At 52.3% G+C, this 16,529-nt stretch overlaps 1 protein-coding gene across 9 annotated transcripts in view; it reads right to left on the minus strand.

The window, feature by feature from the left end:
• CACNA1A (calcium voltage-gated channel subunit alpha1 A) overlaps window positions 1–16,529 on the minus strand; it is a 304,210-nt gene that overhangs the window by 80,530 nt on the left and 207,151 nt on the right. For all 9 annotated transcript variants that reach the window (XM_059696565.1, XM_059696563.1, XM_059696564.1 and 6 more), the window contains 7 exons: window positions 11,141–11,350; window positions 7,535–7,647; window positions 6,218–6,330; window positions 5,943–6,074; window positions 5,577–5,649; window positions 3,774–3,891; window positions 3,591–3,658 (listed from right to left, as the gene is read on the minus strand). In XM_059696565.1, the coding sequence (XP_059552548.1) occupies window positions 3,591–3,658; window positions 3,774–3,891; window positions 5,577–5,649; window positions 5,943–6,074; window positions 6,218–6,330; window positions 7,535–7,647; window positions 11,141–11,350 (827 nt within the window). The remainder of the gene's footprint in view (window positions 1–3,590; window positions 3,659–3,773; window positions 3,892–5,576; window positions 5,650–5,942; window positions 6,075–6,217; window positions 6,331–7,534; window positions 7,648–11,140; window positions 11,351–16,529) is intronic.

Here is a 16,529-nt window from a genome sequence, read left to right on the forward strand (position 1 = left end):
TCCCTGTTTACAAAACACGAACGGGGCCTCGGGGCCTCCTCTCCGACCCTATTGCTAATCACGGGCGACTTTGGAAATATTTACAAGCAGGTTTGGCCTTGGTTTCCACCAATCAGAGCCAAGGCCTGACAATAGGAACAGATGCCTAGTGCCGGCTAAGTGGACTGCTGTCCCCTATAGGTACACGCCGGATACCTAGCCATTATTAACCCTATGTTAGCACACAGCCAGAAGGAAAGAAAAAGAAAGAAAAAGATTCCCTCCCCTTTCACAGTGGAGATTTTTCTGCACCGTCTCAAGGAGCCGGAAATTAATGCAAAGATTTTCCTCTCACTCTAATTTTCAGGCCACTTAAGCTTCCTGAACCGAGACTGGAAACACACATAACAACACTGACTAGTCCCCACGTGCAGAAAAAGTTGGCATCCCAGGGCCCATCGCATACACTGCCAACAGCCTCCGGAGGGAAATCAGGGGAGCAGCTTATATGCTCAGCCGGTCAGGTTCAAAAAGGAGGAGAATGGGGGAAGAATGTTTTCATTTTTTTTTAAATCTTCACCCAAGGATATTTTCCATTGATTTTTAGAGAATGAAAGAGAGAGGGAAAGACAGAGAAATACGATGTGAGAGAAACACATTGATTGGGTGCCTCTTGAACATGCCCCGACCAGGGCCTGGGCTGGGGAGGAGCCTGCCACCTAGTACATGCCCTGGACCAGAATCGAACCCGGGACCCTTCAGTCTGCAGGCCGACGCTCTATCCACTGAGCCAAACCCGCTAGGGCTGGGGGAAGATGTTTTAAAAATACGTAAGAAAAAGATGTTTGGGGGCCTTAAATCCTTCTTCAGCCTTCATGCAGGGCCTCACTCGTAAAACTGAAAAGCCAACAAAGAAAAAGCAACAGGAAAGAAATGGCCAGAGATGAACCCAGTAGGAAAAGTCATGTGATCCCTGGGCTGGGATCCTGGGGCAAGAAGCAATCTTACCACCTCAGAAATGGTCAGGTCAGGGCACTGTGTCAGTGACAACACAGAGGAGGGACCCAGTCAGACCCCCAGCTCTCACAAGGCCTCCTGCCTCCTGGCACCACACCCAGCGTTTCTCAGAGTCAGGACCGTGGACCACCTACCTCAGAAACACTGCAAATACAGTTTCCCAGGCCCCGCCAGAACCTGGGCTGGGTCTACCTGCATCCTCAACAAGCTCCCAGGTGAGTATGAGACACGCTCATGTTTAAGCACCAGTGCGTGTGGCCATGAGCACACATTCTAGACCTACTTGGACTCACATCCCACCCGGTTCCACTACTTACTGCTGCGTGACCTTGGGCAAGTCACTGACCCTCTCCACGCCTCATAATCCTCATTCGAAATTTCAGCTCTCTCTTTCTCTACTTCACTTTTTTCCTTGGCACTTAGCGCCATCTGACAATTTTATTCCTCGTCTGTCTCTCTCACTCAAATATCAGCGCCGCGAGGGCAGGGATTTCTGTGTATTTTGTTTATGGCTGTGTCCCTGGTTCCTGGACCAGGCCTTGCTCACAGTAGGTCCTCAATAAATGCTTCTGAATGAGTGACAAAAGCCGTAAAGTGGGGATGTGAGAAGGTGCCTCCCGGGGTTTCTGTGCAGATTAAATGAGCTAAAAACATATCAGGGGCTTGTGGGGTGCCTGCCACATGTTAAATGCTAAGATATGCTTATGGAATAAATGAAGAATGTGGGTCTGGAGGAGAATGTCCGCACCTCACAGGCGAGGAGCTTGCCTTTCTCCCTCCCCTCTGCCCCCGCTCCTGGCGTCCCCTCTCCGCAATGACTTGGATGAGCTCACGGCTGGATCGGTCCCCAGAGCAGCCATGCCAGCCGGCTCCACGGTGGCCAGGCCCATGGCCGTGTGTTTCGGGGGGTGGAGACTTCCGTCCCGCCCCCCCCCCCCCCCCCAGTCGGAGCCGGGCCTGGGAAACTCTCTCTCCCTCCTGCCAGGCTCGGCAGATGGAGGGTTGGCAACGTCTGCTCAGTTCGGTTCCGTTCCATGAACACATCCTGAACACCTCGAGGCTCTGGGGCCACAAAGCCGTGGGACGCCCAGGCCTGGCCCTCCTGGGCTGGGAGGAGGACTCTGCACACGTTCTCTCCATATGACGGGGCTGCTGGTGAGACGTTAGGGCGGACGCTGTAGCTCCTAAAAGCCTCTGTTCCTGGCTCGCCCCCTCTCAAACTGCCGGAAGGTACTCAGCTTGCCTCGCGCAGTGCACAGCCATCCCCAGGCCCTGCTGTGGGCATTCCCAGGGGTGTGAGTGGTGTCACTGAGAGCAACGTGGCTTCCTCTGGCCTGTGTGAGGCGGGCCCCAAAGGGGGCATCCGGCACCAGGGGCTGCCCAGATGATTCATTATCGCTGACCACGAATAAAACCGGGCTTCTCCTCACCTGGAAGGCTCTCACCCCAACCTCCCAAATTCTCTTTTGACCTCCTGTCTTCTGCTCTTTGAGGGGTCACTTCTCTACTTGTTCAGTTCCTCACGATGTGGCAATGCCCCTTAGCCTTTCTGAGTCTCACTTTCCTCATCTGTGAAATGGGGAGAACAGCCACTCCCCATCTGTTACGTTGGCTGGTGCCCAGCATTAAAGGGCCATTAGACCTTTCTGTGGTTATTACTTTTATCATTACCTGCCCAGCTGGACTCAAATGAAAGGAGCAGGGTATGTGAATCAAGAATGTGGGTTCTGGAGCTTGCCGGGTCCGGGTTCGAATCCCAGCCTTCCCTTAGTGGGTCTATAAAATGAGAGCTCGAGGCCCAGGGCCTGGCTCCTGCCCAGTGACTGCCAGAGGCTCCTATATGGAGCACTTGATTGTACCAAGAACTGTGCCAAGCACCTGACACGCACAGGGTGGTGCTATGGACAGTAGGTGCTCTTTTCATGCCAGCTGGGGCTGGAGCCTCAGTTTCTCCTTCTGCAAAAAGGCGTTAACAGCAATGCCTGGCACCATGACTATCAGAGAGAAAAACAGCGATTGGCTGCCTCCTGCATGCCCCCTACTGGGGATTAAACCTGCCACCTGGGCATGTGCCTGGACCAGGAATCGAACCAGTAACCTGTTAGGGCCTGGGACAACGCCCAACCAACTGAGCCACATCATCCAGGGCCAGAATCCTTTATTGCTACCAGTCAGCGGTGAGGTCCGGCCAGCTCCCTAGCTCACGGGGATGGACATCAAGCCCCAACACCCCGTGTGGGTTATTCTCCATCTGGCCTGTCCTTTCAGGTCTAGAGTGAGTGCCCTCGAGCCTGGGGCTGCATCATCCCTTGGAGGTCCTCTGACACTGCCCGCTGCCTGTCCACGGGCACTCGGTGGAGTTTGCCATCTGTTTCCTGTAACCCAGTGCCTCACCCCCTCCCACCTCCTTTGCTGTAGAATCCACTTAACTAGGGACAGTCTGCTTGAGGGGGGAGGAGGTGCCTTCTCCCTGGCACGGTGCCGCCAGGGCAAAAGCTCTGACCCCGTCCCCGTCCCCACATGCCCAGCACGGTCCTGATCTGTCACGAACGGGTGGCAACTTTGCCAGAGAAACACTCTCCCACCCGCGGCACCTTGGTGAGCTCCTGGGCGTTGGCCAAATTATCCACCGCGATGGCCAAGAACACATTCAGGAGGGTGTCTGCGGACGCCAGAGTCAGGGAAAGCAACGCCGCCGGGACCCTGGGCACCGGGGTCTCCCGGTCCCCTCCCTCGCGCCCCCATCCAGGCGTGCCCCCGCGCCCCACGGAGGATACAGTTCCCGAAGAGGGTCAGCACGATGAAGTAGATGGAGAACACCATGCCGCCTTGCACGCCGCCCTGAGATTTGATGCCATCGTACATGACCTCGTTCCAGTCCTCGCCTGTCAGGATCTGAAAGGGAGGGAGGAACACACAGCCGACCCCCTCTCAGCCATGGCCACTCGGAGACGCGGCTGTGGGGCCCAAACCTGCCTGTCCCTGCAGTGAAGGGCTCTCGGCCCAGCTTCTAGGAGGAGGGGACCCTGGGGAAGTCACCAACCTCTGTAACTCTGTCTTCCCTGAGGTAATAAGGGGGTTTGAGAGGGACTGAGCCGTGTCCCCTAAATTAATACGTTGAAGCTCTAAGCCTTCATGAGATGGTATTTGGAAAAGGTAGGTCATTAAGGCTAATGAGGCCATGAGGGTGGGGCCCTCATGATGAGGTTAGTGCCTTTGTAAGGAGAGACACCGCAGAGCTGGGGCATTCTCTCTGTCTCGCTCGCGCTCTCCCCACATGTGAGGGCACATCGAGAAGACCCGCCTGCTGGCCAGGAAAAGAGTCCTCACCGGGAACCACCCCTGTGGACACCCTGACCATGACTGTTAGCCTCCAGAAGTGTGAGAGATTAGTTTCTGTTAAGTAACATCTTCACTGGTCCTCGGGCTGCTGTGCCTGGGCAGGCAGGTGCTGGTGGCCAGAGCAGGCTTTGCCAGCAGGTGCTGGCAACAGAAACTGGGCTGATGCTTACGGAGTGACTGAGAGGAAGGTAGGTGGTGTCCACGTCCTTGTTAAAACAATGCCACTCGCCTCCTTCATGATATTTCCATGAGGATCAAGTAAATGTGAAAGAACCCCAGACACGCTAACCTGTTCACGCAGGGCTTCTCGGCCTCGGCACTGCTGGCCTTGGGGACCGGGTCGTTCTCTGTGCTGGGGCACCCTGTGCTGTGGGTGTTGAGCAGCCCTGGCCTCCTCCCACCAGGTGCCCGTGACACCCACTCCCCCATTTGGGGTTACAACCTAAACTGTTTCCAGATACTTCCAAGTGGCATGGGGGCCAGAGCTGCTCCTGGGCCAGGACCCTGTGCTGAGGACCTGTGGGTGGTGGTGACTACGATTGAATCATTAATGTGAGGGGTCAGAACTCTGCCACAGGGGGTCCTCTTTCCAACCCCCATCTCGGGGTCTTATTTAGAAGCCACTCTCCCAGAAGCGGGGAGCGAAGTCCCACTTTCCATCACCGTCTGTCCTCTAAAGAGACAGAACCCACTGGAAAGGCTCCGGAGGTCCCAGCGGGGCCGTCCCAGTCCTCAGGTCATGCGCCCACATGGGCACAGAACCGGTTTGGGGAGACCGCCCAGGGTCTGGAATAGGGGAGGGGTGTCTTGCAGTTCTGGGAGAGGGTGGGCATGTCTTTCCTGTATTCTGATGCTTTGACATCTGGGCCTTTGCTGACCCTGCAGGGAGTCAGGCTGGCTAACTCCTAGGGATAGTGAACAACTGGCCCCCAAACATGCTTTTCAAATACAAACCAGGGCCCACACTTCCACCACCTCCCCCATCAGGCTCTCACCCCCCAGGCCAGCATTCTCTGCCCGAATCACTCCAGGGCCAGGTACCAGACCACTGGTCAGCATCTACGCCCCAGAGCCCGCCGAAATTATTCAAACGAGCCAATCCTCAACCGGCTCCTCCTCCCCGACTCCTCCTGGGGAAACCCCAATAAAGGCTCCTGCCCACGCCCCTCCTCCCTCTGCTCTGGGTTCTGGTGCTCTCCTGCGGCCCTGCATGGCGCGGGGCTGGGTTAGGGTTGTACCTGAAACACCGTCATTATTGCTGCTGGAAAAGTGTCGAAGTTGGTCGGAGGAGTCCCTTCATCAAAATTAAACCTGTGGGGGAAACACAGACATTTCCCGTTGGCCCTGCCCCAGGTGTTGTGAGGGCGTAGTTTAGCATCTTGTTTCCAGGGCAACATCTTCACGTCTCCGTCCCCCAGAAGGACATCTGAGTGGGACCCAGGGCCCTGCCTGTCTGGGTGCGTGCACAGGGCGTCCGGGCCACGAGAAGGGCAGTCGGCGTGAGGACGGTCTCTGGAGGCACTGAGTTTGGCGTGTGGGGGCTGAAGGGGTCCCTGGGTCAGACCCCAGAGAAGCAGAAGTCGGAGAAGTTGCTGAGCACTTACTGGCCGCCAAAGAGCTGCATTCCTAAAAGGGCAAAGACGACGATAAACAGGAAAAGGAGGAACAACAGGCTGATGATGGATTTCATGGAGTTGAGAAGAGAGACGACCAGATTCCTGAGAGACGCCCAGTACCTGCCAACAGAGGCCGGGGGTGGGGGTGGGCGTTAGGCTGGGCCTGGGTGGCGGCCGCTGAGCCCACCTTCCCAACATGCTGGAGGTGCCCCGTCCCTCCTGGCCCCAATGCCCACCCCCCCCCCCCCCCAGCAAAGACTTACTTTGTGACTTTGAAAATACGCAATAACCTGAGGGCTCGTAACACGCTGATTCCAAAGGATGTACCAGGTTTTATGACGGCCCAGATGACCTCAAAGATGCTCCCGATGATAACCTAGGACACAGGATCGGCTCTGGTGCCCAGAGTCCTTGCAAACACAGCCTGGGCCCGAACCTTGCAGGAACCCAACCCAACTCCCACCTTCAAACGCCAGCAGGGTGCCGCGCTCAGACCCCTCTCGTCCTTTCTCTGTTTTTATTTATTAAGAGCTGGTGTGAGCACAGAATTCCAGAAACACGTCATTACAGAGCGAGTGCCTGTGTAGCTACCGCCCGTGTAAGAAACAGGACATGTCAGCACCCTGGGAGCCCTGGGGACCCCTCAGACTCAGCCACTGTCCTGAATTCTGTAACCACTACTTCCTAGATTTAAAAAAGGTTGAGGTGAAATTCGCAGCACATAAAATTAACCACTTTAAGGGCACAATTCAGTGGCAACATTCATTTGCAATGTTGTATGATCATCATCTCTATCTAGTTCCAGAATATTTGTCACCCTCAAAGCAGACCATGTCCCTACATGCAGTCACTCTCCATCCCCTCCCCCAGCCCCTGGCAGCCACGGATCTGCTTCCTGTCTGTGGATTTGCCGCTTCTGCACATTCCATGTAGATGGCATGATGCCATACGCGATCTTCTGTGTCCAGCTTATCGTTATTCCGCTCATCGTAATGTTTCTGAGGTCTTGCCTTTTTAAAGTATTCGAGTATCACCGTTAACCAATACAGCTTAGTTTTGTCCACCTGAACTCTGATGAGCAGAACAGCACACGCGATATGGTCTGCGTTTGTCACTGTCTGCCTCCTTTTGTGCAGTATCATAAAGCCGATGGGTGCAGGTGTGGTGGGCGGCCTTTCATTGCTGCAGAGAATTCCATTACATGGCTACGCCGCCCCCTATCTATTCTACTGCAAAGAGATAGTTGGGTCATTTGGTTCGGGACTACCGTAAGCAAGGCCGCTCAGATGATTCTTGTATGTGTCTCCCGGGCACGAGTTTCTCGAGGGTGAATCCCTAGCCCTGGCCAGGTCATCCCCACTTTCCAAAGAGGGTCCACATATTGGCTCTCCCACAGGCAGTGGCTGACAGCGCTGGGTGCCTGCATCCAATGCGTGAGCTGGTCCTCGCATTCCTATTGCATTCAGCTGAGCCTCTCCTACCCAGGGGGACCCCGCTCCCCCTTTCTGGTGTCCCCAACCATCAGCTTCATGCTGGGTAAGAGTCGCAGAAATAAACTCCATGGAAACCAGGGCACTTACCCCACAGTCAAAGCAGTTGAAGGAAGAGTGGAAATAAGGCCGTGTTCCAAGCCCGTACATTTTTATAAACATTTCGGACATAAAGAGTCCTAAGAAAATGAATTCTGCATAGTCTACAAGGACGAGGGGGAAAAGAGAGAGAAGGTTAGTGCTGTTGAGGGGGTTACCAAGTCTGACTTTCCTGTTAATCCCAATCCTGTCCCTTGCCTGGCCTGGCAGAAAGCGAGAGAGAGGATGGTCTTTAGTGGCCTTGGCTAAAGGTTATTCGAGGCTTCCTTTCCATGAAACTCAGTTTCCCCTCTGTTAATGGGGAGGAGTGACAATTATTTCCCGCCCCCAACCAACCCAAGGCCAATCTTAAGAGGAGCAAGATAAACTTCAAGGGGTCATCATCTTTCAATTGTTACTTTGGTTCGATGAGAAGGGCTGGATGTAGATTATTGCCAAGACCTTAGGTTTTGTGTTGAGTGGTGGGTTCCTGGGAGCTTACTACATTTTAAAAACTAACGAACAAATCAATGAATGAACTAACTAACTGGCTAACTAACGAAATAACAATGGCCGGTCCTATGATGCCAGTGTGTCCTAATCTAAAAATTATGATTAATCCACTTTTTTTCCCTTTGTTAATGCTCATGGAGGGATGTTTTTTTCCACTGATTTTTAGAGAGAGTGTAAGGGAGGGCAGGACGGGAGGGGGAAGGGAGAGAGAGAAAGAGAGAAACATCGATGTGAGAGAGACACACCCATCGGTTGCCTCCCACACATGCCCCAACCAGGGCCAGGGATGGAACGTTTAACCCAGGTATGCACCCTTGACTGGGAATCAAGCCAGTGCCCTTTGGTGCTCAGACCGATGCTCTAACCACTGAGAACACCAGCCAGGGCTGATGCACCCACTTTTATATGCCTGAGCTCCAAAGGAAAAATAGAAACAGAAATCATAACGGTGTCCTATTTGTAAGTCCCTTGTGTCAGAGATGGAGTTGGAGCATCACAGGGAACCAATCTAAGGCACAGTTTTTCTTCCAACTTGGAAAACCTCTCTGATGCCCCCTGGAAGTCCGGTCTTGCTGACGTCTAAAAGTCTTGAGCAAGAATTTTGTTGAAAGCCTTTTGTCCTTGCATGAGAAAGCATAACAGTGCAAATGCCTCTGGGAGAGACAACACATGGGTATTTTTTTGCAAAGAATTGTCTACCGTGAGGTCTTTTTCTGAGAGAGCTTGTTAGTGGGGCAGGGAGGGCACAGGTACTCACTAATGGATGGGAGAGAGAGGTAAGGAGGACTTCTGAGGGGAAGAAAGCATACAGAAAGGGAAGATAGAGGACTCACACTTCCAAGAATTTCAATTTGGGTCACAAAGCTAATGCTGTTTGAAAGTCAAGGATGCTTGTTATATTACCCTTTGAAGAGATGGCCTGAACTGACTGTCAAGGTCCTGCCCACTCATTCCTATCAAAACATTCCCTTCGTTTCTAGGACTCCAGAGAGCTCCCAGTGTCGGAGGGGAATTTAGGGTCTCCAGCACCTCCAGGACCGAAATGTCAGGGAGGGAAATCTGTCTATAACATCTGGTGCATTCCAAGAACCACCAGAGTTTCCAAGAAGCTTGTTCCCCAGTTACCATGGAAACAGGACAGCCAGTGATGCACAGAACCTGAGAGAAGTGTCCATGGCATTGGTGGGTCTGGAAGAAACCTCTTCCACCAAGTACAGACGAGGGATTTGAGACTCAGAGAAACTCCGAGACTTCACTGATTCTAAGACATACATTTTTTGGTCACATTCTGACATTTCTGGAATTGGAGTGTATATGAAAATTGGCATGGTCTAGTTTTAGTTTAAACAGAAGTTTTGTTTTCATTTTTAGTGGCACATAAACTGAGAGTGCCTTCTAATGGAAGACGCCTGCAATTAATGGATATGTTAATGCCTCGTTCAGGTCATAGGGCAAAGTAGGGGCAGGCATTGCGGACCAAGGTCACCTGGTGGCCAGGACAGGGATCTGTTATCAGACACAGCTTGGAGTCTGAGTTCAAATCTCGACTTCATCATGAACTAGCTGTGTGACCCTAAGAAAATTACTTAACTTCTCTGTGTCTCACTTTCCGCAAGTGGGGATAATTAAAGGACCTTGACAGACACAGAGGCCCAGGGCAGAACCTGCTCTTCCTGAACCAGGACAGGCAGAGCAGGGTGATTAGTGGGGAGAATTTGGGAGATTAAAAATAGACTATCAGAGGAGGTTAAGACTAGAAGTAGAGAGTCCTCATTTGTAAGCGACTCCAGGGGGACCAAATGCAATTACTAAGGTTGGAACTAGGTCAGGGCTCTTGGAAGGAGACCTGGCCCCTGGGGGGGTGTCCTGGGAGGGTCAGCCAATGTGACTGGAAACAATGAGGGTTACAAGGAGACAGTGACCTGGACCAGGCTCCCAGGCCTCTTTAGGCTGAAGATCCGACTGTCTCCAGTGGCTGTCTGGGTCAATTCTGAACAATGTCAGAAGGGCAGAGAATCCACAGACCTAAGTCAGACAAGCCAGTAAATGCAGGAGGAGGACAGTCAGAAGGCAACATGATTTTGGTTAAGTCCTCACTCAGGGGCCACAGCCAGATCCAGGGCATCCACTTGCCTACCTCACTGCCCAGCCACTGCTCTTGTTGATTCCTCAAAGCTCTTTATTTTAATTTTTATTTTTATTGATTTCAGAGACGAAGGGAGAGGGAGAGATAGAAACATCAATGATGGGAGAGAATCATTGATCAGCTGCCTCCTGCACATCCCCTACATGGGATTGAGCACAACCTGGGCATGTGCCCTGACCGGGAATCAAACCATAACCTCTTGGTTCATAGGTTGATGCTCAACCACTGACCCACACTGGCCGGGCTCTTTACTTTTTAAATCTTGGTCAGAGGTCTACCTTTCACTGCTTCTCCTCAACTCTACCTGGCCATCAACTTTGTTATTATTTCTGCTAATTCCTAGAATATGGGAATAAGCCCAGAAGGGCAAAGCCTTGGGGGTCCTGGTACCCACTGAGGGAGCAAGATGCTCTTACATTTGCTGGAGGGGATCTTCTAGGGATGAATCCCAAACACAAGGAAGTCAAACAGAGCAGGAGAGGAAAGGGGAAAGAAGCAGAAGGTGTGACAGAAGAGGGGGGAAGCAGAAGTCAGATATAAGCAGATAAAACCGGACCACTTTTTGGCCCTAAGGCACCCCCATCTCTCAACCACAAATGATTTATTTTAACATTCCCAGAGATGCATGTGTGTTTCTATCTCTATCTGCCTTTCTTGCAGTCTCTGCCTCTCTGTCTCCCTTCTAATACCTTCTGCACTAGCACTCCCATGTCTCTCTCTTAGAAAGGGGTGGTGGCCTGAATTCGAGCTTCCAGCTCTCAGGCCCAAAGAAGTTGGGGCCGGTCACTGTGGCAGCAGCAACATCGGCGTCAACCCCAGTTGTAGACGTGGCCAAATGGAAAGGCAGATTCGCCAAGGACCAAAGAGGGAACACAGAGTGCTAGAGAAAGAGAACTGGGAAGAAAAGGCGTGAGGCAGGGGTCAGGGCGCGGGCAGGGGCGGGGCCAGGCGGTACTCACAGAGGAAGTCGGAGAGCCACTCGGGCTGGTTGTAGTGAACGATAGCAACACACAGCGTGTTGAGGGCTACCAGACTGAGCACAGTCCAGTAGAAGGCCTGAGTTTTGACCATGCGGCGGATGTAGAAACGCACCCTCCTCTCCTTTTTGTGAAAAAAAGTCGAGTTCTCCAGCTTGGCACTTTTAATGCTGGCTCGGGCAAAGGGGGACCCTGCCAGGGAAAGGATGGAGAATGTCAGGGTGTTCCTGTGGAGGAAAGCAACTGTGTGACTCGGGCACCGATTGTGGCCAGGGATCCATTAGCCTCCCCAGCAAGCACTCTGGCCTTGCACGTCCTGACCCAAGGGCCGAGCTTTCCAGAGATGGAGCTGACGAGGAGCTGTCCCTGAAAGTCATGGTACTGGAAATGACCAATGAGGACTCAGGGTATCGATGAGGAGGCTGATGGCTCTCGCTGCCAGAGTTAACCCTCGGTGTCTCTCCATCTTGGTGAGGTCTGATGACTCTGGGCGTCGTGCCATGGGGCAGGATGAGGCAGGAGCCGCGGCTCAGGATCCGCCAGTGCAGGGGTAGAAAGTGGAGCCGCAGGGAGCATGCTTGGAAAGCCTCCAGGAAGAGGTGTGGATAGGACCCTGGTTTTCCATGGACATTTCATTTTAGAAATGATCACTGAATAATGAACCAGCTGTGCCTCTGCCTGCACATGGTTTTGCTCTTAAGCACTTACGAAGCGCCTACTGTGTGCCAGGCTCTGTTCCAGGCGCTCTGAATACCCTAGTTAACAGACAGAGCCTTACCTTCCTGGGACTGACGCTCCAGTGGGGAGATATACAGCGAAGATAACATAATAAAATAGTTAATAGTGTAATGGAAGGTGAAAAGTCTTTTTGGAAAAGTAAATAGTAGAGTAGAATAAGGGGATTGGGAGCCCCAGGAGGGCCCACAGGGCAGGTTGCAGTATTAAATCAAGTGGTCAAGGTGAAAGTATTGACCTATAGCACTTTAGTATTTTAGGCTGAGTTAACAGCATGTGCAAAGGTCCTGGGGCAGGAATGTACATGCCTGTCATGTTTAGGAAACAGCATAAGGAGGCCAGAATGGCTGGAGTGGAGGAAAGAAGGAGGCGAGGGCAGGTAGATGACAAGGCAGGGCCATGGGAGGGCCTTGTGTGCTGTGGGAGGACTTTGGCTTTTGCTCTGAGGTGAGAGCCATAGCCATGGAGGGTTCTGAGCAGAGGAGGGACGTGCCCTGACGCAGGTGCTCACGGGCGCCCTCTGGCTGCTGTGGGAGGAACAGACTGTGGAGAGCATGGATAGGACCAGGGAGGAGGCTACTGCACTAGTCCAAGCAAATGATGATGGGGGTGGGGCTCTGTCATGACTGAGAAGAATGAAGAGCAGGTAGATTTGTGGTATATTATTTAAGGTAGATCTCAACGGATTGTGGATCAGTGTGAGTGTGAGAGAGAGGGAGGAGCCAGGTTTTTGGCTTGAGCACCTAGAGGAAGAACTACCATCCACTGAGAGAGGCAGGTTTGCCAGGGGGTGGGGTGGAGCTCAGTTTTGGATGCTGGTTTTCTCTTCTAAAATGCCTCTTCTTGAAAACCTTCAATTTGCATTCATTTGTTTATTTGTGCTTCATTGATTTGTTCATTTATTCATTCCTTAGTTCATTTATCAGTGCATTTACTTATTCATTCATTAGTGGGCACCTCTGCTCATTCATCCACCCATCTGTTCGTTTGTGCATTCATGCATTCCCTCATCTAGCCACCCATTATTATTTGTTCACCCATGCAGTCCTTCATTTGTCCATTCACCTGTCCATCCACCCAGCGTGTTCATCAACCCCATCCCACCAACCAGGCATCTTGTGGGGTGCCGCCTCCTATTAGCAAAATTCTAAACAGAGGTTGCTAGTTGGCACCCCCGGGGGCCATACTGGTTTATCCTGAGTTTGTGAAAGTTGAAATTATTGGTCCACATTTAAAAAATCAGCTTCTCATGAAAGGAGATGATAGCTGACCTTTATTGTACATTCAGTAGGCACCAGGCAGGCGGGACACATTTTACACGAGCCTGCTCGCTCCTCATTGCAACCACAGGAAGTAGGGACTATCATTAACCCACTTCACAGCCAAGGAAACGGCGGCCGAGAGGGGTCTGCCGACTGTTAAGAAGTACTGGGTTGGCTCAGAGCCCGTGTTCTCGGCGACGGCGCTGCACTCGCTCCTAGAACATATGACCACGGGGTGGGGCCGCCTTCCCACCTGGCAGCCGCTGGCCAGACCCGGGGCTGCTCTCCCCTCCGGCCCCTCACCTGCCTCACTCCACAGGACTTGAGAGCCCAGGGAAGCTCCATTTGGCCCTGCCCAGTTGGGGTATTTCTGGTCCCTGCTGCTCCCAAAGATGGGCTCAGACTCACAGGCATCCACAGGCATGGCAAAGGGAAATGAGGGTCTTGAAAGTCTCAGGGGTCAGGGAGGGATATTCCTGTGTGTGTGTGTGTGTGGGGGGGGGGGAGTGGCTGGGGAGAGAGAACGAGAGAGAGCGCTCTCTCACAGCGGGCAGGAGCCTTCTGACTTCCATTCCTGTTGGAGCCACACTGAAAACCTGGCTCCATCACCAAGGTGAGTGACCTTGGGCAAGTCAAGTCACCCTACATCTTGGGACTCTGGTGCCTCCATCTGCACATTGGGCACAGCCACATTTCCCACCTCACAGGGCCACTGGTGTAATCAATGGGTTCATACACCTTAGTGTGATGCTGGCATACAATGATTATTAGGCCTAAAATCTCCTCTTGACCTGCAAGAGCTGAAACCAAGACAGCCCACATGCCAATTCATTGAGGAAGTCTTTCCTGATGCCCAGGCCTGAAGACATCTCCCACAACAGGCAGAACAGTCATCAGGAAGGGAGAGGGAAGTGAATATTAACTGAACACCTACTACGTGCCAGGCCCCAGACTAGCTGTGTTCTGTCACCTGTATTTATTCCATTTCATACTCACTTTGACCCACGCTCTGTTTTTCTATACATACTTGTCTCTACTTTTTCTCTGTGGTCTGGAATTATAATTGTAGGCAAGCCTTAGGTTTAAAAAATAATTTTAATAAGTTATTTTATGAAACCAAATTATTTCCAAAATATCATTTCTATATGGAATCAATATAGAAATGTATTCAAGAGAGATTTTACACTCTTTCTTTCGGGTGTTAAGTTTTCCAACATCTCGTATGTTATTATGAAACACATCTCCGTTCAGACAAGTCAAGAGCCAGGGAGGCCAGTACCAGCCTGGAAAGTTCCGTGGCGAGGACAGCAGCATGTCACCATCAAGGTGTGATCTGGGGATTTTGGGCCATTTCGATGCCCTGAAAATTCTGTCAGTTGAAACAGTGCTGCCCAAGTCATGGGTTGAACTGTCCCTCAACGAGAGGTGCTGAAGCCCTAAGCCCTGGCACCTGTGAAGGTGACCTTATCCGGTTGGAAGTAGGGTTTTGCAGATGCCGTCATGCTAAGGTGAGGCCAGACTCGATTAGCGTGGGCCCTAAAGCCAAGGACCAGTGTCCTCAGAAGAGGAGAAGAGACACAGGGACTCACAGGAGGAGACCACGTGGCAAGAGAGGCCGAGACTGGAGCGCTGCACGGACAAACCAAAGGTTGCCAAGAAGTGCTGACAGCCCGAGAAGCTAAGAGAAAAGCACGGGCCAGATCCCCCCGGGAGCCTTCAGAGCCAGCACAGCCCCAACAGCACCTGGGTTTCAGTTTGAACTCCGGCCTCCAGAACCTGGGGGAATAAATTGCTGTTGTCCTAAGCTGCCCGGTTTATGGTGCTTTGTGCTGGCAGCCCCAAGAAACGAACTCAGCCCACGTGGAACTTATATCACTGAAGGTGGCTTTTTCTAAAGAGATGGTGCTGTGATGGCAGCTTCCCTTCATGGCTCAACTTTTCCTACAGATGACTCAAGTTCTACAAGTTCATCAACTATAAATGAGGCCTGGGGGGGAGGGGAGAGAGAGAGAGAGAGAGAGAGAGAGAGAGAGAGAGAGAGAGAGAGAGAGAGAGAGAAAGACATCTACTGGCTGCCTCCTGCACATACCCTGACCAGGGCTGGGGCTCAAACCCACAACTGAGGTATGTGCCCTTGTCTGGGAATCGAACCTGATTCCCAATGCTCCATTTGCAGGCCAACACTCCAACCACTGAACCAAACCAGCCAGGGCATCGGACATTTCATTAGAACCGCTATTATTATTATCATTTTATTTTTTACAGAAATAAATAAAGGTGAAGAGATCTCTTTGTCGGAAGCCTGGAATTCGCGAGGTCTCTTTCCGGGTGGTGTAGGAGACCGCTGGCTAGAATGGTGTGTGAGCTCCCAGGCAAAGAAACTGGATTTTGGTGGGTTTGCTGGTCGAAAGCTTGGTCCCAGGAGACCAAGTCACTGGCCTGCGTTTTGAATCTGTTCAGAAAGCTGAGCGTCCCCTGCTTTCTTAATAGGTGCCGCAGGACACCGTCAGGTCCCATTCAGTCTGACAGCTCCTACTTCGGTGTCTCGCCGTCCCTGTAGCGCACGTTAATCAAATGCCAGCCTGGACTCTGGGTTCTCCGGGCAGCGAGTTTTCCTAACGTCAGCCACACATTCAAGAGCAGGGTCTCCCACAGACAAGCCCTCTGTGAGTATCTCCCATGGTTTCCTGCATCGCCCTCTTCTACGCGCTGAACTGTGTCCTCCCACCCAATCCACATGTGGAAGTCCTAACCCCCAGGACCTCACCATGGGACTGTACCTGGAGACAAGGCCGGTCAAGAGGTAATTATATTAAAATGAAGTCGTTAGGCTGGGCCCTAATCCAGTATGACTGGTGCTCTTATAAGAGGAGGAGATTCGGACACACACACACAGGGAAGATGATGCGAAGACGGAGGGAGAAAAGGACCGTCTTCAAGCCCGGGAGCGCGGCCTCAGAAGAAACCAATCCTGCTGATGCCTTCGTCTCAACCCTCCAGCCTCCGACACTGTGAGGCAGTCAGTATCTGCTGTTTAAACCGCCCGGCCCGTGCTAGCGTATGACGGCGGCCCTACAGAACGAATGAACTCTCCGGCTCCCCATAAAGCCCAGTTTAGAAATGCCTCCTTCATGAAACGTTCTTTGCTTTTCCACCAAATTCCTCCCTGTCCTGCTTAGCCATGAGATCCCTTGTAAGTAGTCTTCATTGCTTTTACGTAACTTGAAGCTTACCTAATTACTCTTCCACCTCACAGGGTGGTCCGACCATAAACTCCCACCTGGAGAGATCATACCCCAGGCCTTTCGCTTTAGGTAAAGGTTTATGTGCCTGAAGCAAGCCCTGCCCCTTGTTCCTGTGCCTCTAGGCCAGTG

Source organism: Myotis daubentonii, chromosome 5, assembly GCF_963259705.1.
Source record: "Myotis daubentonii chromosome 5, mMyoDau2.1, whole genome shotgun sequence".
Lineage (NCBI taxonomy): Eukaryota > Metazoa > Chordata > Mammalia > Chiroptera > Vespertilionidae > Myotis > Myotis daubentonii.